Raw genomic sequence first — 25115 nt, 5'->3', positions numbered from 1 at the left:
TACTGGTAAAATATGTTCAATCAGCATAATTAATTCCATGTTTCCCCAAATTCTAGATTTGGACAACTGTTCAATAAAGCACATCAGAACGCAACAGTACTTTTTACATAAGCGTCACAAGCAAATTACTTTATGGATTTTAATCCGAACACATTTTAATTTCTACAGCTGGCAGTTATGCAGCTATACAGCGAGATACACAACAGGTGCCAATTTCTAGTGGGAATTTGATCACCAGACTCCTAACATAGTATCTTTAGAAAAGAATTTTTTTAAAAGGAAGAGAGGAAACAGTGAGCTTTAAAAAGAACTACGTTTATTTTTGTTTACAGCAAATGCCATAAATAAAGCTAAACAACTCTCACAGTGTGCAAAATACAGAATTTCCATGTGACAATTTAAATACAGAATTTAATAAAAAATTTGCTCAGTTAAGATCATGAAGCAAAAAGAAAGCAAAAGATTTAGGAGGAGAGGGACAGAATCCTTGATGGCATTCTTTAAAGAAATGAAGACTCTGCAACAGAAGGTAAAGAAACATAGCAATAGCAAATGATTTGAAATGAGAGACCATTCCTTCATAAACCTTATCTTAATGAAGCATGCAGCGTTTAAGTAAAAAAACCAAACCACTGAAATTATAAAAATCCATTCTTGTGTCCTAGCCTTGTGGTGCAGGAAATGATGGGTTAATGCCATGCAGCGAGCTGGGGTTTTTTGTTTTTAGTTTTAAAAAGGGATTTATAATTCTTGTAAAGAGTTTAATGATACCAGCACGCTCAATTATTTTAGCACTATATACACACAGGTCAGCAAGATAACCTGATCCTATAGTCCTTCCTCATTCTACAGTATGGCATGCAGGATGAATCCTTCACCAGGGGATGTTTACAAACTCCATAACGTTTTGTCCAGAGAGTTTCAGATTAATTCACTAAGATCCTGCATGTACAATTGCATTCACAACATGGACCATTGTCCCAGTGATTTCAATTAGAATATGCAAGAGTGCAGGGTTCCATGCTAATGGATCCATTTGCAGGATTGGTACATAGGTTCTCATTTGTAGCACTCTCTCTGTTTAGATTATTTTATTCAAATATGCTTGGCATTTTAAAAAAATCCCACAAGCCCTTCATAGGAAATAAAAGTAACTTCTCATGCACCAAGACAAATCTATTATCAGTTAATAAAACAAAACTCCAAAGTTGCTAATGGGGCATAGTTAAAACTGTTATTAGTTAAAACAATTGGAATCAAACAAACATTCTAATTACACAACCCTGATAGTTTAATATTAGAAACCGAATTGCCTTAAAAATAAAAGAGCACCTCCATTATTATTAAACTGCCTATGGATCTCTGGGGTTTTTTTCCCTCTTGCATAGGAATTTTTATTGCTCTGAATGTGGATTTTTGTTTTATCAGAAACTTCAACTTTTTTCCTCCCTGAATTTTGAGGAAAAATGGTTCACATTTATACAGCACGGCTTCATCCAGATAGCTCAAAAGTGCTTTATGAAACTGGTAAGCATTACTATCTCCACTTAAACAAGACACAGAAGACCATCTGTAAGATTCTTCATGCTCTAGTTCTGAATTAGTGCAGATATAATACTTGGAAGGAAGTAGGGTTTTATTTAATTAGTGTTTGAGAAACAATGGAGTTGCTGAACATTTAAAAAATAAGAGATGTACATGCAGGGGAGGAAAAAAAGAAATGTCCTTTATAGAAAAATAAGAAATGATCTTTTCTTGTATTGTGCGCTGTGCAATTGGTTAAAAAAACATCATGCCAAAGCTTTCATCCATTAATATACCAGACACACACAGTTTGCTCCAAAATGGTTTTAAACAAAAACCACATAATGTTGTCAAACGATATTAGGGTTAGTTACAATATTCTGAAACTGGCAAGCAGAACAATCACCTTACAACAGAAATGTTTCAGCCAATGAGAGGATGTAGAACTGGAATGTTGAAATGAACTAAAAGCAACACAGGATATCGGAAAAAAGAAAGAAAGAAAAGAAAAGAAAAGAAAAGAGAGGAACCTTAGTTTGGCTATAGGTGTTATTCACAGATTACTAGGCCAAAAAAGTAGAAAAATCAACCAAAATTAAACTGCCTTATTAATTTATGAGTGATGGCTTTCTTCATTAATTTATAAAGAGGAATAGTTATGAACCTTACTGGTAGAATTTTAAGGCTAAGGATAAAACATAAATGGATTAATTATATAGATACCAGTGTGACATTTTCAGCAATACTAACGATTTTGAAATGCCAGCAAATATATAATTTCATGTTCTTTTATAAATATTATAAACTTTATAATCATGAATATGCCCTGAAATTTGTTGTGTTTTTTTAATTAATCTATATACAACCTATGCTTAACTTCTTTGTCTCACTTTCTACTAATAAGGTTCATTTTCTTAAAATTCATGGTACATCATAGGTTTTCAAGCTTCTTACTACACAGTTATTCACTTAGACTACCATTATACTCAGGCTGCTAAAATTCAGAACAAGTGACAAACATTAGTGGAGAAATCTTAGGGGAGAAGTATTCTGTTGGACTGTTTTAGTGTCTGACAGTCCAACACTCTGAATCAAAACTCATGTTAAAAAAAAAAAAAAAATCAGAAAATGCATTTCTTAACATTCTTTAGGATTGCTGGAGTAACACAGTAAACAACATTATAGGCTTCTTTATTTTTAAATTAAATTTTTACTAAAGAGGAGTCCAGTATTCAAAATACTCAAGTAGCACAAAAACATTTCTCTACATCTCTATACCTGCTTACCATATTACCGTTATGGTCACTGTCTCCTGTCAAAAGTCTAGCATATTTTCACTGGAGTATGTTTGAGCATTAGTGGCAAGTTGCTTCAAATGACATGCTGTACTTGAAAACCATACAAGTTCTTTGTAAAAGCCTTTGCAAATATCCTCCTCATCCCCCTGAAAAAATCCCAAAATGCCTTCTCATTGAAAACTGTACATGGTTTCATTTTCTGTATTTTTTAAAATAAAGATAAAATTATCTAGAGAAAAATCTGTTTCTATTAAAACACCAAGCTAGTTTTGTTTTTGACAACATACATTCTTTTTACTGCCAAACAAACATGGAAGCTTCCATTTGGTCTTTTGCAATATATATATATTCAAATCAACCCATATAAGGTCATTGGCAGGTGACCACTCCTGTTTGTTTTCTACCAACTGCTGGCAACATGTTTTCTGTGGCTTAAATTAATACCTTTTTACCAGAAAAAAATGCTACAGATGCTTTTAATTTTTTGGAGATCTGTCCATGTTTCTCCATCAAATACAGCTTTAAGCACTGAGATAGGGAATGTATGTATAATTAGCTAAAGGAGTCTAGACAATAGTTAGAGTTTGGGGAATTGTTAAAGCCTAATTGTCATCAGGTAGCACTATACATTCTAGAGAAGCTTTTGGGGTAAGGTACCTCATACTGAGATCCACCACAAAAAACCTTTTTCTTCAGAGATGATGCAACTTTATAACTATTTTGATTTTTCTCCCATTAGCATCTTACACTGAAATAATAACACATCTAACTGAAAATCATCAGTTTAAAAAAACCACATTATTTCTAAGTACTTCTATTTTACTCAGATATGGCTTTTTAGGTATCTGAGAGCAATATATTGCAAACTAAGGGCTCAATCCAAAGTCATTTTCAGCACCTACAACTCCAGCTGACTTCAGCTAGATCTGTGGGTATTCAACTCCCCTTTGGATCAGCCCCCAAGTGAGAAAAACCTCTTAATTTTGGGAATAAATAGCAGCTATCTACACTATGTTTCTTAGATCTGACCATTTCAATTAATCGTCCACTCATCTAAGATTTGCACTTCAAATTTATTTCAGGTTTAAATAAACTAGTATTACAGAAAATACCTAGTATTAACAAAGGATACCATGAGTAATAAATTTAAAAAGGCATGGCTAGAAGTAGGTGCCTTAAGTACAGTAAAAAGCTTTTTTTTTTTTCCTTCAAAACATCTCAATGCAAGTAGTAAACCTTGTACCCAGAGCAAAAGATGAAAGCAAGAGAAAAGGAATGTGCCATATTCAGGTTTCAAAACCCAGTCACTTGTCACTATTATCCTGAAATGTCTGAAAGAACATGTTCTTTCTTGGTCTTTAAAGCAAGAATTATAAAATGTAAACCCAGAAACATGGTTGTTCACAGCCAGGAACCCACCCCTGCGCAAATGTTTATAAAATATCCTTCATTTAGTCCCCATGTTCTGGAAATGCTTCTGGACACTGAACTTCATGATACCTTTCTTGTACAGTACACGTTTTAAATTCATAGTGTGTTTTGATTGCACTTAGTCTATCAAAGTAAGCTCTTTGTTCACTTAAAGCACATATTAAATTGAAATGTATATAAACATATTGCAAGGCTGTTAATTTTGGAAATCTGAAAGGCACAAATTAGCAAGACACTTAAGAATTTAAACTCTAAAGAACTTTTTCACCCATTCAAGCATGTTTTCAAGTGATAGCTCTGCTTCCCGGTACATATGAGTAAGTACCTCTAGCAGCGCACACAGGAATGGCACACCAAGGCTCAAGAGTTCATACAAATAGGTATAGTTGTATGCATTGTCCCTCAAATGAAGATTGATAGCGTGCAGAAAACCATGCATCCAGTTAGAAAGGCGTCTTGGAATGTCAAGCAGATCCCTCGTCACCCTAAGGGGCCAGCTTAGAGTTTTCCTAAAGAAGGAAGTCATGATACCTGGGGGCCTGTCTTCTGGACCGCTAACAGTAGTAGAAGTACTTTCTGTGGTGGTTTCTGGGTGCTTGGGTTCCTCTTGCATCCACATTTCTGTTTCGAGCTTAAAAAAGGAAAATTAAAACTTAAAAATAAGTGCACACGGGCTGAAATATAAATGTCTTTACAAGGATTAATACATTCCATGCCCAGAAAGGATCATCTAGTCCAGTGGTTCTCAAGCAGGGGTACCCGTACCCGGGGGTATGCAGAGGTCTTCCAGGGGGTTATCGACTTGTTAAGATATTTGCCTAGTTTTACAACAGACTACATAAAAAGCACTAGTAAAGTCAGTACAAACTAAAATTTCATACAATGACTTGTTTATACTGCTCTATTACTATACACAGAAATGTATATTTATATTCCAATTGATTTATTTTAGAATTATAGGGTAAATGAGAAAGTAAGCAATGTTGCAGTACTAGTGTGCTGTGACACTTTTGTATTTTTATGTCTGATTTTGTAAGCAAGTCGTTTTTAAGTGAGGGGTAAGTGGGGAGTACGCAAAACAAATCAGACTCCTGAAAGGGGTACAGTAATCTGGAAAGGTTGAGAGCCACTGATCTAGTCTATGATCATCTAGTCTGACCTCCTGTATAACACAGGCCATAGAACTTTCCGCAAATAATTGCTAGAACATATCTTTTAGAAAATGCATCCAATCTTGATCTAAAAATCACCAGTAATGGTAAATTGTTCCAGTGGCTATTTACTCTCACTGTTGGCACAATACTGTATATTCTTGGGTCTGACACCTACAGGTGAATTATGTAATGTAGCGCCACAAATTCCCACTGTCTCTATCTAAATACACAAACATGCAGTCCAAGACTGAAATATTTTATCTTCATAATTTTTAAAGTGGCTCCTCCATACAACTTTTGTTTTTATTTGTATTATCTTATTCGTAGAATATAATTTGTTCTGCAGTTTGCTTTAGGCTAAGACAATGACACACAAAGCATTGGATGGTAGCACAGACAAGTATTTGTAAGAGTGACTAAGTTTCTGTTATCACTGAGAGAATCATTAATTAAAGTTCCACTTCTGATTGATGTCAACTACAGCCTTACCTTATCGAGTCAGAGCTCACTTTCACAATGTTAGCTTATACCTATTGATTCTCAAACCATAAATATGACAAATACAAAAGAATAAAAGGTTAGCATTACTTCAGGATACTTTCCCCCATTTTCCGGGGGGGGGGGGGGGAAGCAACCAAACACCACAAAACTGCCTCAACATTTATTGCATTAGAAATATAACCGATACGTACTTTCTCTTGCGTCTTTAATGTAGATCGTCTTTTCCTGTGCTTATTGCTTGTTTTACAGTGTGTAAAATGAGATTTGCAGTAAAATTTACCTGGAATAAAGAAATGACATTATATTTAGCCTGTAGGTCCAAGGACTGAAAACAAGCCAACATATCTGTAAGATGATGGAAGCAACAAGTCTAGTGGTTAGAGGACAGCAAGAGGAATTGGGCTTCTGTTCTATTCCCAGCTTTGCCACTGACACACTGAATGACGCTGAACAAGTCACTTCCTGTGTACTGGTTCACACAGGTGGCATTACCCCATGTCACATATCTATCACACAGAGCTTTAAGGTTTAATTAACATCAGCAAAATGCTTTGGGATCCTAGAAGTACAACACAATTTCAGATGCTAACCAGATAACCTACTGAACCTGTTCCACTGTGTATAAAGAAACAGTCATTGAACAGAGAACTGGAACCTAGGTCTACCCTCTTCCCTACTGAGTGCCCTAGCCCCTGGGCTATAGAGTCATCTCACTCTGACTCTGGCCCGGTGAATATTTAGAGTGGAGCAGCTTTAACAGGAGAGATTGGGGTATTTTGGGGCCTGGCTCTTCCAAAGGCCGGTAGTTAGGACACTTTCCTGAGAGATGAGAGACCCAAGTTCAAATCCCTTCTCCATATCAGGCAGAGAGGTATCGAACCTGGGTCTCCCACATCCTGGGTGAGTTCCCTACAGCAGACTTGAAAGTGGGACATTACTATCTGCCCTTCAGGTGTTGGCTTGTGTGGGGCTCAATCCAGTACGCAGCTTCTGAGAATGCCCACTGGATCAGGCCCTGCAAGTGAGATAGGCAGGGTAACGCCTAATGTCAGTATCCCCTTGGGGTTTAGGTGTGAGATAGGCACATAGACTGAGTTGGCTGAGTCCACACACCAAAGCAGCAGGAACTCAGGTACCATGGGGACTTTAACGATAGAAATTTAGGTGCTCAGGAACTTTAGGTGCTTACAGCGTTAAGGCAGCAGCTGAGTAGGGGTTTTGAGGCTCAGTGGTGCATTATTGTTGGACTTAGGTGCCTAACTGCCACTTTAGGTGCCTAAGTTCTTTTGTGGCTCTAGTCTAAGTCTCTTTGTATACTGTGATGCACTGGTACAGCCACCAAAGATCAGACCCTATTGTGTGCATTTTGGGAAGAAAAGGGGACAGTCTCGTTCTTTAACATATCCCTTCTAGAAACAGGGGTCAGCCACAGAGGATCCCAACATCCTTAAAGTTTGGAGAGTACTAGAATACATTGTACCAGCAGTTTGCTAAAGTCGCTGCTTCCAACTTCCGACCTCCAGCCTCTTTTTTTTTTTTTTGGGGGGGGGGGGGGGGGGCCGAGGGGGGTCCAGACTTTTTCTATCTGTTTCAAATCTGCCATTAATTCGACCTCATTCTCACAGTGTATGTTGAATAAGAGAAACGTTTTTATAAACTGGGATGATCAGGAAGCTGGAGTGTTACTTTGGCAAGTGAAGGTCAATGCAAGAAACCACCACTTTTTGTCTTTACTTCAACCCACAATGAGAGAAGTGACATGTGTTTGATCTCTCAACCAAGTTTCCAGCAAATATTTCTTCATTTAAACAGAACTACTATGAGGTCAGTCATAATTAGGCTTCACTGAAAGGGCTGGGACTGCAATTGCAGCGGGACTGCAGATTGTGAAAGATCAGCACAGGCAGAACTCGTCAATGGATGATGCACATCTTCTGACTGAACTACCTGGCCTCTACATTTTTCTGCTCTGTACAAGCTTAAATATGCATATATTTTTTAGAAATTCTTAAATAAGTAGTTACTATATTACCTTGTTCTACATCAAAAGCGTAGATTGCTAGGCGGAGCGTTGTAGAACATACATCACACTTAAAGCATTCCCTATGAAAGAAGTGGCCCTCTGCACTCAGCCGCTCCATGACGTATACCCGTTTCTTGCAGAAGTAACAGATGTCACTGCCACCTATAGTCTGAGGAAATTCTTTTCGCAGAGATCCCTGCTAAAGATAAGTAAAAGATTAAAACACAGGTAAAGTATTGTGTTGCCAATCAACTACAGTACATGCATATACTTCATCTAGTACATTGATGCTTTATTAAATATCCCATCACATTTGCAGTTTTTACACACATACTTCAGATGAGCAGCTGCTGTCAACTTTTCTGCGGTTTCCCTCTTTGTATTCATTTAATAGGATACTTTATGTTTATACAACACTCGAAAATTCTCACTTTACTAACACTTGTAAGGGACAAAGTTTCAGCTGGCCCTGCACCCAGCCTTCACACAAGATTGTATGCACACATTCGCATGTGCGCACACATACGTACATACACACACACACACACACACACTTTTGAACTTGCACAGATACAAGGTAATATTCACCCCCCGACACCCATTTGTTAAACTACAGCTTGCTGGTTCAAATGCTAACATTTGCATGAGTATAAGCATTAGAAATTAGGCAGATGTTTGCACCTGCAAAGCACAGACATATGTACTGGGGGCTTAGGTGCTGAAAGTGTACATGCTAAAAGTAAAAATCAACTCAACCCAAGAGACACTCTTCTGAGGCAGCTCTAGCCTCATGCTCTAAGTCCCACTGAAGAAAACTGCCACGGTTATAAATGCCAGAGTATGAAATGCTCTGCTAGTATTTGAAAATATATTTAATTATACCTAATTGATTTGAGGTTGGGTTTTTTTGTCCTTAGATTGCCTGTACAGGTTTTTACATTGCTTCTTCTCAAGGTATATTTAGAATATGTTAATTGTGGTTTTAAAATATGGTATTAAACTACTAACATTTAAAAAAATATTTCAGTGACATGCTTTATTTCCACAAGGTTTATTACTGATGGATCCTGGTGTCTGCAAGGCTCATCAGGAACCAAACAGACCAAATTTGGTCATGCTTCAGTTTTCCCACGTATGACAAGGCTGCAAAACCAGCCTCTATTGTGTACCTTTATTCTACCTAGCTATGGGCCAATGCAGAACTGTCCCCTATGTATTACACGAGAGAGAGAGGAGGTAGTTGGGGCTTTGACAAGATACATATGGGCAACATGCAGACTATACCACCTAACCTCCAGATCCCCACAGAGACCATTGTTTTGTGGTACCCACTTTTTGGTGTTAGCCACAATCAGGGCACAATACACTTCTATCTTATGCTTCCCCTCCAGCTGTGCATTGTGTGTGTGCTAATAAGTGCAAGTGCCAGTCAACATTTGCTCCCTCCATCCCACTTGCCAAAATAGATTTCTTAACACAACATTTCCAAAATATACAAGTATACAAGTGAAAAAACAAGTCGCAAATACTATGTTAATGGAGTATTGACAGTGATGAACTATCGCTAAGCTGAAACAACTGCATATTAGTGCTTGCTAATAACTGAGCACCACCACACTACCACCTCACTTTGCCTTTCAATACCTGACAACTTTGAACAGTAGCAGCGCAAGTTGGAGAAGTCGAATAGGAAGTGGGGAAAGATGGAGCTGTGTCCAATGACTGGTTCTGAATTCAACACAATATTATCATAGTTTAGAACTGCTTTCTTCAAAAGGAAACATGAACATATATATGTGGAGTGTAACTGTACAAACATGCACTTTAATAAATTTTCTTCAGAAACCACCTCTGATTAACAACTGTCTTTACTTACTGGTTGCACTAGCAATTATATTTAGTAGAAGCTCCCAAGATTTTAAGATACAGAGGCAAGTAATAAAACATAACCAAAGCCCTGGTTTCTGACATTTACAGAATATACCCATGCATGCATATCTTTTGCTAATAAGCACCTAGTTCTTGGAGAAGAGTTAAAAGACAGAAAGACAAAGACAGAAAAGAAATTCCAGAATGCTTAAGGACCAGAATTGTCCCAATTCTAGAATCTTAAATTGGGACAATAATCCTGGAAATTTTACTCGTAAAATGAAGTTATTTGATTCTTTGTGGGTTTAGCCTTACCAGTTCTGGGGAGGAAAACTGTGGCTTGGGCCTGTGGTCATTCACATAGAGATTGACAAGGACTTCAGCCACAACACCTATTCCACGCGACACCTTCCCTACAGTCGTCTAACCAGCAAAGGGAGAAGATGAAGAACAGAAGAAAGAATTTTCATTATTTCTGAGAAAAGGATTGTATGAGAAAAGGACACAACTTATTTGAAAACACACACACAAATGCAAGCAGTGATAAAAACAGGCTAGAAATGAGAAAGAAGAAAGTCTAGCACAGTGTGGGTATTGCCATGCATTATCTACAAACAAAAGGAATGTGCTACATTTTAAGTAAAATATTTTTCTCCTTAATACGACGCTCATTTTCTAAAATTTAAATATTCCAAAGAGGATGAGTGGAATGGAAACTACAATTTCACAGTGAAGATTCACCAATCTCAGAGCTTCATAAAACATTTCACAAAAGTTCAAAGGAAGCTTTGAAAGAAAACGTTCAGTTAAAATTGACAAACTATTCATTATTTTCCTACCTAACCACTCTTATCTTATGATTTTGATATTAGAAACAATTTGAGAGGCTTGGAACCAACTGCTTAATATAAATTTAACAACCCCCCCCCCCAAAAAAAAAACCCACCACCCTGAAGGTGATACCAAAACAGACCACTGCAGCAAAAGCATAAAATCATATGAATAATATGAATTTATGGATTAACACGAGATAACAAAAACTAGGTGAGGAAATGTAGGTTAGAAAAACTAGTAATGGCAGATTATATCTTCGTCTGCTCCTAACAGTTTTTAGTTATGACAAAATATTTCTAAGCATATTGCATCAGTTATGAATGGCCTATGTAATTAAAATAAAATGCACAGAACTAACACTCCCATATATTAGAGACACAAGGCAGGTCAGGTAACATCTCTTGTTGGACCAGCTACAGAAGTTGGTCCAATAAAAGATATTAGCTCACCTACCTTCTCTCTCATATATCCTGGGACCCACATGGCTACAACAACATCGCAAAGAACTTGCATCTATTGGTATTTTATGAGGATACATTAAATAATGATTAGAAAGGAAACAGGCTGGCATCAATCTGCTTAATGCTACCATTTGCACCATGGTGGTTAGGTTATTCTTAATTACATTTGTAAAATGAGGACTGCAAGAACCATCCAGTCCCACGCTTACATCAGACAGCCTTTGTTTGCCACTCTGTAGTTCTTCAGAACAATATTCTCAAGGCAAAAAAAAAAAAAAAAAAAAATGCATCTGCCCTAAACTCATTATTATTATAGAATTTCCAGTCTCTGCTTAAACCAACAACATTCATTTCAGCCTGAGCTGGGGCAGATATTGAGAGATAACCACAGAAGCAGCTATGGCTTAAGGAAGAAGTTACTCTGTTCTGGTAATAATGTATCAGCTGCTTGAGCTTTATTTCCTCTTGGTTCCTTACCCTGAAAACTTTTTGCCTAGTGAATTACAATTCCCCAGGGATCAGCCTATATGTATATTTCTGTGCTCTCATATTTATTTATTTTTTAATTTAGACTGAGTCTCCATGAATGCACAATTTACAGTGGAGCGCTTATGGAAAAATTCAGTACTTCACAGGAGGACAAAGGAACTGAAGAAATTAAGCATGAGGAAAACATATCATGAGGAAGACATACAACTAAGAGCATGACATTTGATTCAGAAAGTGCTTGACCCTGCAAAGTACAGAGCACTCTGGATCTGTTCCAGACAGCAATAAAATGTGCTTAACTCAAACCATGTGAGCATTGACTTTGATGCAACTACTCGCGTGTTTAAACTTAGTGACTAGGGCTAATGAATCGTCACAAAAAAGGGTATGTAAAATCAGTCTGGTTGTGAAAAAAAGGCAATGGTCACAAACTGATAATTTAAAACACTGAAAGTCATGTATTGCATTATCTTAAACCGAAATAGCTAGTATTTCGCAATGAAAGCTATTTAAATACTCAAATGCTTTTAAATATCGACCCATAAGCATTTATCCCACTGACAGATGGTCCAGCCTCTCTGCAGCAGTAAGATAGAAGGGTGGGAGGAAGAGAATTACTACTGCTTTCTAGTCTCAGGGCATGTCTACTCATACAGTACGTCAGCTCTCCCATGGGCATAATAAAATTACCTCCGTGAACGGCAGAAGCCACGTCGGCGGCAGAAGCTCATGATTTCTTATGTCAGCATAAATTATATTGCACAAGGGGGTGGTTTATTCACCCCTGAGTGACATAAGTTATGCAGATATAAGCTGTAGTGTAGACATAACCTAAGCTTCTACAAGGCTGCAGTAGCAGGATGAGAGCAGCGAGTCTCTTAACCTCCTACTGAAGCTAGGACTTTTTCCACCCTAATTAGAGAAGGCATAGAATCCATTCCACAACCTAAAACTACTAGCCTCAGGAACGAGCATTTCTGCTCCCTGTTAATCCCCCACGCAGCTCAGGTTTCAACAAAACAGCTCCCAAGGTTCTTGGTGAAAAGTAATCAGTCGTTCCCATCACATCCACTCTCTCAAATGGGAAAGCCCCAAAACTATATTTAAAAGAAACCAAAAAGGTGAACATCATCATCCATGGACTCCATGACAATTGTTACAAACACAACTTTCCCCCCAAAACTCTACATTTGTGCAAATTTTAAGCAGCAATTTACTTATTGCACTATGGCTTCCTGAATAAAGAGGTAAAGAGCTCATTGAGACATCAGCTGAAGCAGGAAGTTTCAGCTTCATCTTTTTAAATAGTCATGTAATAATTTAAACAAACAACAAAGCTACACATAACTAGGTGACTATTTGAAGGAGGGGCAAAATACTATTGAAGCTAACCTACATTCCTTGTTTGGTTTCTCTTCTCCACCCATTAAAACAATCAGTGCTGATAGTAAAACAACCAAAACAAGAGCTACCAAAATTGCATACCTACACCTATTATTAAATGCATATTAAAAGCAAATGACAGGTTTCAGAGTAGCAGCCGTCTTAGTCTGTATCCACAAAAAGAAAAGGAGTACTTGTGGCACCTTAGAGACTAACAAATTTATTTGAGCATAAGCTTTTTATGCTCAAATAAATTTTGTTAGTCTCTAAGGTGCCACAAGTACTCCTTTTTTAAAAGCAAATTATGAAAACAAATGCAAATTCAGTGTAAAACAAAAAGTGACTTCAATCCAGGTTGGTAGTGACCAAATGACCCTCTTCATAAGCATTTCCATCCTCAAATCACAGGGTAACATTTCCATCCGATGGCTGTTCAGTGGTCTATATAAAATTAACTTGATTGTCTAATATCCCATGAACACATGCCCACAACACAGAAACCACAAATACAAAAGACGCTAAACAGTAATCTTGTCAGAAGTCTCAGCAGGTAGGGTAAGAACTGAATGGGCTTGAAGACTGAACTAAATCTTATTCCAGAAAGATAGTCCCTCCAGTGTACTGGTACTATCCATGCTGTACATCTACTGCAGATGAATAAAAAAAGGTCAGCCTGCAAATACTTCAATATTGCACCCTCCATAAACAATGACTTCAGACAATTTTTTTTAAAAATAGCAAAATAGGAGAAAACATTACTCTCAAATTGTTGATCCCAGACCTAGTTAAATGAATACAGAAGAAATTATGTAGCCAACAGTGTTGTAACTACATTTAAGGGGAACCAACTGAACTCTTCCTCCAGAGCTACTGCATTGATAACAGGTTTTTAAAAAGCAGTTACTAGGCCATCCCATCCTTTGTCTCTTTTTTCTTCCAAATCTGACATCAATGACCAATAGTTCTTAGCAATTTTCCAACTCTGAGCAGATTCGGTGATGATGGTAATCAAGTTTAAATGTATCATGACTACAAACTCAAAATACAATATAAAATGGGATTGGTTATGCACAGATAGCAAGGCAACACAAACAGATTCAGTCTCCAAGTAGGTTAGCTGAACAGCACAGTTTAGACTATCAAATAAAGTCTGGCCCCTCAAGTGACACAAAAGGGCCAGATTCTGGCTTCAACTGGTCAGCAGTAAATTCCCCTGGTGTAGGAAAACTCCCTCTTCGTGTAAAAAGATGCCACAGCAAGCTACTGTGCCAGCTGTCTGTCCCCCTCCCCATCCAATACAGTGTGTGTGTCCACTGAGGGAGCATCGGTGTTTGGGGAGAGAGGAGCTGCCGGGCAGAGTCATGCTGTGTTACACCTATCTTCCCTGATGTAGTGTTCATTTAGGGCTATAGGCCAGTGTCATAACTTAGAGCAGCTCCTTTGCTGCTTTAAACCTCATTGGGTTTGAAGTCAGCACAGGCAGCCCCTCAGAAATAGGGAGCTGCAATCAGTTCCACAATGTCCCCCCTCCACTTTCCTTTGCTGAGCAGATCTCAGCTACAGGAGCGAATCTGGCCCCACATCTGTATACCAGAAAGATGATCTGCCAGCTTTCACACAGCTTAAATTAGTTACACTGCTATGCTGCACCTTGCTTGCCTGCTACTGATCATTTACTCTGAACCTACAAACACTTAAGCATAACTTGGCTCATGCACGTAATCCCCTTGTGACTACCGATAAAGTCCCAAACATGCTTAAATCGTTGAATAATCATGGCCATAGTTATTGCTCTACATGACATACTGCTGCACATGATTTAAATATGTCTACACAGGGCTGGCCCTACATCAAATGGTGCCCCAAGCGAGGAATGTCTTCAGTGCCCCCCCATCCATTTGTTAAACTTTTGAATACCTTATCTTGTATTGCATTTATAGCCCATTTCATGACTTTGCTTCACAATTTGAATGCATGATTTATCCCTGTCAAACATTCTATTTTCCCTTTTGTTGCTTACAACAAAAACAGCACCTTGAACCCGGCACCTCAGGTCACCTGTCCTAAATCCAGCCCTGCGTCTACAGTAGTGGTGGTGGGTACCTAGGTTTCCTAAAAAGGATCCCTTATGTTGTTCACAGGGCAACATGCAAGGTGGCACTAAGCAAATATCTAAAAAAGCGAATAAAAATTCAGAAGAACAATTATGTTGAATCATATGATTGGAATTACCAGCTGAAAATAAGGGTTGGGTGTTTCCTACTCAGATAAATTTACTACTTAGATATTGTTTATGCCAGGGCAGTCAGTCAAAAAAAATTTAAAGAATAAACAAGTGCTTGTTAATGGTACATTGCCAAAGCTCTACAGCAGGTTTATCTGATTGGTTAACTGCTTCAATATTAATTCATAAGCTAAGGAGTTTTGGGGAGAAGCCTGGGTCCCATAATTTTGAATAATATTATTTATATTGCCACAGTAATCAGAAATCAGATGTGCTAGTAGTTTTAAAATACAAAGGAAAACATGAAAACTGCCCCAAAGAGCATACAGTCTTTATCCCTCTTTGTTCAAGTTCCTTTGTCTCCTTTCCTTTAAGCTATAGCCACTGTCTTTCAATACAATGCTAAATTCACCAAAATACTTATTTTAACATTAAAATAGCAGTTACAGCACCTTTAATTAAAACAACTGCTCATTGGGAGGTGTTTAATAGAGAACCAAAAAAAAAAAAACCAAACAAAACCCAAAAACCCAACCAACCAGTAAAATTATTGCTCATGAAAGTTTAAGCACCTGGCCTCTGATCTGAAGTACCACCTTCTAGGATTGCAAGCACAGGTCAGACCTTTCAGTCATTGCCCATTCTGCTGAGGCTGCAAGCCAAAGTTCTAACCAGTGTCCATTGTAAGATGGGTACAAATCCACCAGGAATTTGACTGAAACAACTAATTTATACTCCTGAATATCTTTACATTCAGCTATTAATTATCTGGGCTGGATTTCGACCATGCTTATGGGTAATTTATGACATGGGTGTTTTTTTAAAAGAATGATTGTTTTCATAGTGAGCAGAGACTTAAGTTGAGGAAGGATGGGTTGAAAGGTTTGAGCAGACGATCTCTTATCCTCCAAAACACATGGCAAACCATTTTAGGTTTTGATAAACAATCCTTCCCCAACTCCCGCTTCTTAAACGTGGTGGCAGAACCTACCGGTTCCAGACACCTCAGTGTTTGTTCCCACAACTGCTCTAACTTTATGGCTTCCCCACTTATTCTTACTCCAAACCTGTTCAATATGCTCACTTGTTCCAAGGCTTGAAAGACAACCTGTGCTGCTGTTGCCATAACCACTGGAGGAAAGAAAGGACACGTCGGTCCTTCCCAAAGATCTGGCCTACAAAGGAGATGGCTGAAAATACCCCAATTAAAATCATTTCTACATGTAGGGGAGAAGGAAGCTGAACCTTTTTAAGCTTATCCAAGTCAAAGCTTGCTTCATCATTAATGGGAACTCTACATTTGTTGCTTTTATGGAGGAAATGCGTGCTCAAGCACTTAACTCTCAAAAGACAGTTTGTGGTATTAAAAGGAAAAAAAATATTTAAAATTAGCTACTGCTAAGCTTAAAATTCTCAAAAATGTATGGTCTACTTCTTAGCTTTTAATCTGAATTACTTTTTGTTATGATATTTTACTTTTATAAACATGCAGAAGTAAACCAAAAAAAAGTGAGCAGTTTAAACCTCTGAGTCCAATGTGAAACAAAGTACGCACAGATTCTCCATGCAAAGCCAAGACCTTCAATCTGAGCCAATTCTTCTGCAGTTTTTAGAGCAAGAATGGATTTTACATGAAAATCTGTTAATTGAATACCTTGCTAGACTGAACAGCAGGGGAAGCTGAGTGAATAGATGATGAAGATGAAGTAGCAGCCGAATCATGAGCTGGAAGGCAAGAGGGAGTTGGGGGCTGATAATAGGATAGGCCTTTAATAGGTAGTTTATTCTGTATAGAGCAGAAATAGAGGAAACATCATCAGAGAGGATAGTCACCATTAACAAATGTTAACATGACGGAATTGCACAACCATGCACAAGAAAAGGTTAGGAAGGTAGTAAGGGTACAGTTACTTCAAAACTGAAACTATGCTACTCTGGTCAAATAAACATGACTTGGCTCTTTGTTAAGATACACATTATTAAAAAAAAAAAAAAAGAGTATAGTGAAGAGTGACAGAACACAACAATACGCAGCCTCCAGAGAACAGTATCTGCTGCAACTCTTACAAGGGAATGCACCAGTCTAGTAGATTAACCTCTTCAGAGGGTGTGTTTTGCAATTACTTAGGTTTCTCATTACTATGGAGTGTTTTACAGAATTCAGTCCACTATTTTAATATATTAGGAAATAGTGTCATTTCAGAAAATAGATGTATGATCTTATGCATGTACAAAACTTTGTAGTGCACATTTTCACTTAATACATAAGCAATAAGGCTTATTATTAATGGAATATGCACTCATAATTTGGTGTGTACCACATGGAAAATACATTTAAGTGGGCAATATGAAAGGATGGGATAACGAGATAATTATTAATTTTCACCGTATGAATTTAACATTTAATAACATCTATAAGTGCTGAACAATTGAAGTGAGTACAAGTGATTGGTTACAATTTGAAAGTAATTCAACAACTATTGAATAAATAGAAATTACTTTTGTCACAATTGGTCACAATTGGCTGAAAAGTCACAAGAGGAGGTAGTAAATTTGACCTCAGAGGTAAATGCAAAAGTTTGGAACAACATTAGCCAAACAGAATATATCCTCAAATAAGTGTATTCCAACTTGCTACAGTTAAGTGAAATCTGCTGAGCCAATTAGATAGCATCTCTCTGCTTCTTGGTGGATTAGAGGTGCAGTCAATTTTTTCTGAATCACTAACTTCCATCTCCTCTGTACCACTTAATTCCATGTATCTATATCAGAAATATTGGAAACTTTCTCCAATATGTTCATGAATTCCAATGTAACACTTTTTCCTTTGAAATTCATGAACATACTGGAGGAAGTTTCCAATATTTCCGATAGAGATTTATGGAATTACACATATACTGACTTCTTATTTTGGAGAATATCTATATTGCTCCTCAAGAGAAAATATTGCCTGTTTCATATCAGTCAACAAAAGCCTAACAAGAATTTCTCCCTCTCCCAATTCCCTAGTTGTACTCTATTAGGCCACTAAGTCAGCTCCTTTTCTGTTCAGCGCAGTGAAGGGTCATTAGTAGTTTCCAAATAAAATTCATTCACTGCAGTGGTTCAGAGAGAGGGTAAGAGAGATTCAGTAGAATCTGGGATACTGGTCTGCAACAGGATAACATACCCCAGGCCTATCTGTACATCTGACAGTGAGGAGTCACGGAAATTGTCACCGCAAAACCTCCACTTCAACCAATATCCTGACTGCACCTGGCCATTCAATCAGAAACCATACCCATGAGTAGCAACAGAAGAAGTGGAATAGTTTTTAAGATAAAACAAACCTATACAGTGAACACACTGATCAGCTGATTCAATATTCAACTTGTCAAGTCATTTCTATTTCTAAAGCTACCAGCATTTGAATTCTCAAGCCACTTTTATAATGAGCTGTTTTCTAGTATGTTCCAGGCATGCTTAAATATTCTCACACTTTAAATATCTGGTTATTCCATGTTTTCACTAAAAAGAAGGTAATTATGTTATGTATATTAATAACACAAGACATTCTGCATAATGTACTGGAATCTGAACTCCTGACTGTTTTAGCTTCACCCAAGATGAAAAGAAGAAGTGAAAATACAAAGTTGCTGCAAATGTCTAACTTACATCTGGTCTCTTCTAGACTATTGTTTTTGCATCCGCAAAACCTAAAATATTCACCTTTGGTAAGTCCATGTATCCAAACATTGAGGCAAGATGAGCTGCTTTCTCTTTAATGTTTTTTTTATGAAATTCCCTATTTGCTACGGACTGAGCTTTCTTCTGTAGAAAAAGCCAAGGAAGGGAAACAGAACAGAGAGACAGATTTTAGTTAGCAGTCATACAAGAAAAGGCAGAAGTTCAATATGTACAGGGAAAAGGCAATTTATGTCTTAACTATGTAACAGAAGTATGTAAAGTAGAGCATATACAGTGTGCATAGAAGAATTAACCAGAATAAATACAGTTAAGAGAGACAGAAGTTAAAAATGAAATAGCTTGTCACCTGATTAATTTTTTCCTCCACATGCTGAAGGCGTTTAAGCACTCCAGAAATCACAAATGCAGCAGAACAGGTAGATGCAAGAGTTTCTGAAAGCCTGGACTGCATGTCTGTTTTTTCTATAATTCTCGATCCCCTGGCCACACGATCAGAACTATGCAAAGATTGCTTTGGCTCTCTGACCACATGTTCAGTTCTAGCTACTGCCTGAAACTGGGAAACACTTCAAATTAAAAAAGTTGTTCTCGGACTAACATGCAACTCACGCATGTTCTAAGATAGCATACACAACAGTGTATCATAGCCATGCACATATGTAAGCATTTCATATAATGCAGTATTCTTCCATGTTTTAAAACACTGCACTACTATAAAACTCATGCATATTTCCATGCACTGGAGTATATTTGGACCATACAACACATGCAGGTCTTCACATCCTGTAGTCTAGCTATCACTCAGTCTCCATTTGTAACTCTAAATAGTGCGACTAGAGGGGGAATTCAACACATTCTCCTGTGATGTCCTGCCGTGTTGTGCATTATTACCACAGAAAACATGCATGAAACTGTGAACTATTGAAGTGTAAAAATATCTCTGAGGAATACAACTTACTTCACATAATTCGAGATCTACTCTATTCTGAGCCTAAGCATAATAAATTTCAGGTCCAAAGGTTTGGGGGTTTTGATGAAGAAAGAGGCTCCAAAAATCAGACTACAAGTAGAAATGGTCTTTGAACCATAACTATGGTTTCATATTGTAATTAAAAATGATCCTCCCATAGGTATTTTCATGATATCAGGCCTTCTATTTTATAATGGTTGACCAATTACACGAAATTAGCAAAAAAACCAAACCAAAACAAAAAAAAAAACAAACAAAAAAAACCATATTTCACAAAAACACAAACACCTGTCAGCCTGCAAATTGTTAATAATGGTACACTATATACAAGGATCTCTTTCTTTAAACAATGATTCTCAACCCATTCATGCAAACCAATTCACTTTCATTGTCTGAATTATTGGCTGATCTACCCTTGCACCCATTATAGAGGGAAGGAGTATGGAACAAGAAGCTCACATTCTACAGCAGGCCACTCTGATTTTTCTGGCATGCCAAGAATGGTCTTCCGCAAAATGGAAACAAGGCAGCAACCTGAACTGCATAAGAAAATATTCAGCCTTTTGAAAATTAAGTATCAGCACAGTTTGATATGAGATTTTTATTTATTTATTTATTTTTAAAGAAGCCTAATTTATTCAGTGTTTCATTCTGTGCTATAATGAGGTTCCTAGCATAGATGTTTACCACAAAATATCTGGGGCTCCACCCAAAAGGATTGGAAAGTTGGATAAGCATCTAAGAGCTAAACAGTTATCTAAACTGAATCCCATCCCTTTGTTGAGCACCGAGTCATGGCTCACACGGACTTGTTTCATAGGGTCAAACGGAGCAAAACTCCCTTTGCCTTAGCATTCTATCAAACTACACAGATTATTGTACATGCATATATCAACACATTGAATATATTGCAGTATTTTTCTAGCATACAAAATTTATATATACTACAACAGATATACACAACTTCTCCACTGATGTCAATGGGAGTTTGCTGAATTTAACACACAGAACTTGACCCATACACATTTACGGTGCTTTGCATGCAAACGCTCATTCTTCAATCAGCTTTCTGATCTTGTCTGAAGAGTGTAAAGTAACTTTAACATTATGGCGGTGCCTCTTATCATTCACCTATTTTTTCTGTATTATTTTGGGTATTTGCACACTAAATTCAAGAACCCTGCTTTAAGATGTCCTGGCATGCAACAGCTAAACACACCTGACACTTATGTGCTCAAATTCAGACATTAATTCTGAGTGTTCTGGAGTCATTTGAAGACATTGAATGCTGCGAAACACTAAGTGAAAACAGTATGTTAATTATTTATAGAACTGTCTCCTTATGAATTCCTACCTGACTCTTTGGTGGAGGTGAAGGACTTGGCTCCTTAGGCTTAGTAAAGCGAGGATTAGCAGGAAGATCAGAGGAAGATAGCAGGGCTGGTTTATCTACTAGCTCCTTGTATAACATTTTGAGTCAAAACAAAACATAAGAGTGGAAAATCTTAGGAAAAGGTAAATAGAACAAGATATTTCGAGACAGACAGAAAAAGAAGGAAAAACTGCTTAAAGGGATCCCTAAAAGGACTTTATCCAGATGTTCTACACAGCCCTTTTGGAGTCTACCCAAATTAATGGTCTGCTCTCCCACTACAGCTTTACTTGGAAGTGCGCATGTGGAATACTAAATATTTTAAACAGAGACTATGGTTAACTTTAAACATGAGCAGTCCTGCTGAAGCCACTCGTGATAAATTGCAAAACATGCACAGTATATTCTGTTCATTTAATGACAATGCATGCATCAAAAGATTAGACCCACTGTCTTGTATTTTCTATGTATTCTTTCCTAGACAAGAATTACAGTAAAAAGAAAATATTCCACTGGATCTTTTTGTCTTCAAAGTGACTATCCTTTACTAATATCCACAAAACATGAAAACAGAAGAGCTTTTACAAAACCTTAGCCAGCAGACTTATGACAACTTATTGTTACAAAGCTCCACTATAAAGCCATAACTTCAGAGACATGTTTACAGTATCTTTCAAACCAACACAGTTACACTATGTATTACTGTGCAATGGACACCTACATAGCCAATTAGTTTCTCCCTAAATGCAATGAAAAGGATATTTTCTATACAAATTTTAGAAGACAAACCCTAAAAAAAAAAAAAAAAAGCTTCTTCAAACTCACTACAGATGCAATTTTTATCTGAGAACTACCGTTTTGTTCATGAGGAGAGATTACTTGAATTTCAAAAGGTGAATTTTACATTTGTCACTCACTTGTCTCCGGAGAGATGTGTTTGGGGCATTTTCTTCAAACTTTGCCAACAGCTGCGTTGCCATTGACTTGACTTTATTTTGATTCATTCCTTCTCTGTCGCCCTGATCTTTCCCAGAAATTGTCGCCCGACTAGAAAAACTTGAAGCCTGTAAAAAAAACAAACAAACAAAAAAAAACGGAGAATTTTTCTTCAAGTCTGAAATTGAGACTTACACAGTGATATTACACCAGACACACTCAGCCTGAGAAGAATGAGGTCATTTTGTGATACATCTGCTTATTTCAAAAAGTAACTCAGTTTTACAGGACAGTAAAAAAAAAAAAAAAAAAAAATCACTTATATAAACAAATAGATTGTTCTCTTTGGTGACCCATCCCTCAAGTGAGAAAAAGAGAACAGGATTTACAGAGACTGAACTGACACTGCTGATCATAGAGCAAAAAGCCATAAAAAACAAACAATCAGGAAGGGAACGGGAATCTTGCCAGAAGGAAATGCTGTTAGGAAGTTATAAAACGAAAGTTAAATAACTGAGCTGGGACAAGAAAAGTAGCTATATTTCCTAAACCAGAACAGGAATTTAAAAAATGAAGGTCTCTCACTTTTCCTTTATAAATAACTTGAAAAAAATAATTTAGCTTCATTACTGTGTACAAGATAAATAAAAGACTGTAAGCTCCTCGGGGCTGGGGGAAGAGGAGGGTATGTCTTAATCAGCACAGAGCACGAAAGTTCAGATTTTGGGCCCCTGTTAAATCTGCTTCCTGCTACTTCATTAACTCTCTTCATGAAGAAGATGGGGTTAACATAGCAACAAGACTTAACACCCACCTCTTCAAAGCCACCAAGGCCCTTTCGACGCCTTTTGTTCATATCATTTTCTTCTCTCCTTTCAACCTGCAACAATAAAGCCAAACAAGGTATGTTGACCACAACTATATTTACGCAGAATTTATCAATCAGTATGTTAAAAATATTAAACTTAGCAACAGGGAAGTGGGGCCCAGGGGTAGTTTGCAGAGTGGGACTGGGCTCAGGAGTTTCAGGACTTTTGGATACTTATCCCACATCTACCACTGATTACAGCCCTGACTCAGCAAAGGAGTTAAGCACATGCCTAACTAAGCACACAAATAGTCTCATTGACTTCAGTGGGAATACTGACATGCTTAAAGCGAGGTATGTGCATAAGTACCTTACTGAACTGAGACTTATTACTGGACTTCAGTGGGACTAATGGATATGATTAAATTCTTGGGGCCTTAACCTCCTGGTCTCAGTTTCCCTGTATGAAATCTCAAAGGAGTGCTTCAGGAATTAAGGATTTAGGGGATGATTTTTAAAGGTATTTAGCGCTCATAAAGCACTTTGACATCCTTGGATGAAAGATATTAAATACAAATTATATTATAATTAAACTGTAATGGATTTCAGGTAAAGTTAAAAAACAAATACACACACGCACATCCCCTCCCCCCTCTGACCACCCACCCTATCAGGTAGATTCTCAAGAGCAAACAGCTTTCCTCCTCCTCAGAGAAACGGTCTGCTTTATTCACAAGTTCTATCAAACTAATTACGGTCTTGATTCAGTACGGTATTTAAGCACATCCATAACCTGAAATCAATTGGGACTTCTCACATTCTTAAACTGGGCTACTCTCATGCTTAAAGTTATGCATGTGTTTAAGAAATTTACTGAATCAGAGCCTACTTGAATAGACAGACAAGTGATACTACCCTGTCAAATGACTTAGTGATTTAAAATTAACATCGGCTCTCAGTAAAATTCAGCCCTGGAACTCTGGTTCAACTTACACAAACAGGTAAATTGTAGGAAAAGGCAATTATAACATCGACAATCTTTCTGCCTGGTAAACATGTCAGCCTATCAGAGTAGCAGCCGTGTTAGTCTGTATCCGCAAAAAGAACAGGAGTACTTGTGGCACCTTAGAGACTAACAAATGTATTTGAGCATAAGCTTTCATGGGCTAAAACCCACTTCATTGGATGCATGCAGTGGAAAATACAGTAGGAAGATTATATATATATATATACATATACACACACACACACACAGAGAGAACATGAAACAATGGGTGTTATCATACATACTAGAACAAGAGTGATCAGTTAAGGTGAGCTATAACCAGCAGGAGAGGGGGAAAATATATATATAAATATAAATAAATAACCTTTTGTAGTGATAATCACAATGGGCCATTTCCAGCAAATTTCCAACAAAGAAAGTACCAGAACGCCATGAGCCGTCAGCTTCAGCCCCCAACTAAAACCTCTCCAGAGCATCATCAAGGATCTACAACCTATCCTGAAGGACAACCCATCACCCTCTCAGATCTTGGGAGACAGGCCAGTCCTTGCTTACAGTCAGCCCCCCAACCTGAAGCAAATACTCACCAGCAACCATACGCCACACAACAAAACCACTAACCCAGGAACCTATCCTTGCAACAAAGCCCATTGCCAACTGTGTCCACATATCTATTCAGGGACACCATCATAGGGCCTAATCACATCAGCCACACTATCAGAGGCTCGTTCACCTGCACATCTAACAATGTGATATTTGCCATCATGTGCCAGCAATGCCCCTCTGCCATGTACATTGACCAAACTAGACAGTTTCTACATAAAAGAATAAATGGACACAAATCAGACGTCAAGAATTATAACATTCAAAAACCAGTCAGAGAACACTTCAATCTCTTTGGTCACTCGATTACAGACCTAAAAGTTGCAATATTACAACAAAGAAACTTCAAAAACAGACTCCAGCAAGAGACTGCTGAATTGGAATTAATTTGCAAACTGGACACCATTAAATTAGGCTTGAATAAAGCCTGGGAGTGGATGTGTCATTACACAAAGTAAAACTATTTCCCCATGTTTATTTTTCCCCCCATTGTTCCTCACACGTTCTTGTCAAGTGCTGGAAATGGCCCATCATGATTATCA

The 25115-nt window shown here is 37.6% G+C and overlaps 1 protein-coding gene across 5 annotated transcripts in view; it reads right to left on the bottom strand.

Annotated features, from left to right (window-relative positions):
* Positions 1-25115, bottom strand: part of MICAL2 (microtubule associated monooxygenase, calponin and LIM domain containing 2) — a 181842-nt gene that overhangs the window by 69581 nt on the left and 87146 nt on the right. Inside the window, exons 15-24 of one of the 5 annotated variants that reach the window (XM_043550236.1) lie at positions 22971-23036; positions 22138-22284; positions 21203-21307; positions 19225-19434; positions 18900-19001; positions 16846-16977; positions 10116-10223; positions 7941-8130; positions 6100-6188; positions 4785-4884 (exon numbers count right to left, since the gene is read on the bottom strand). In XM_043550236.1, coding sequence (XP_043406171.1) covers positions 4785-4884; positions 6100-6188; positions 7941-8130; positions 10116-10223; positions 16846-16977; positions 18900-19001; positions 19225-19434; positions 21203-21307; positions 22138-22284; positions 22971-23036 — 1249 coding nt within the window. Of the gene's footprint in view, positions 1-299; positions 4885-6099; positions 6189-7940; positions 8131-10115; positions 10224-16845; positions 16978-18899; positions 19002-19224; positions 19435-21202; positions 21308-22137; positions 22285-22970; positions 23037-25115 lie in introns of those variants that run through there. The other 4 variants (XM_037899826.2, XM_043550237.1, XM_037899828.2 and 1 more) reach the window with 4 other exon arrangements.

This window comes from Chelonia mydas, chromosome 6, assembly GCF_015237465.2.
Source record: "Chelonia mydas isolate rCheMyd1 chromosome 6, rCheMyd1.pri.v2, whole genome shotgun sequence".
Taxonomy (NCBI): domain Eukaryota; kingdom Metazoa; phylum Chordata; order Testudines; family Cheloniidae; genus Chelonia; species Chelonia mydas.
The sequence above is the reverse complement of the archived record's forward strand: the minus strand, read 5'-3'. Positions and strand labels throughout refer to the sequence as shown.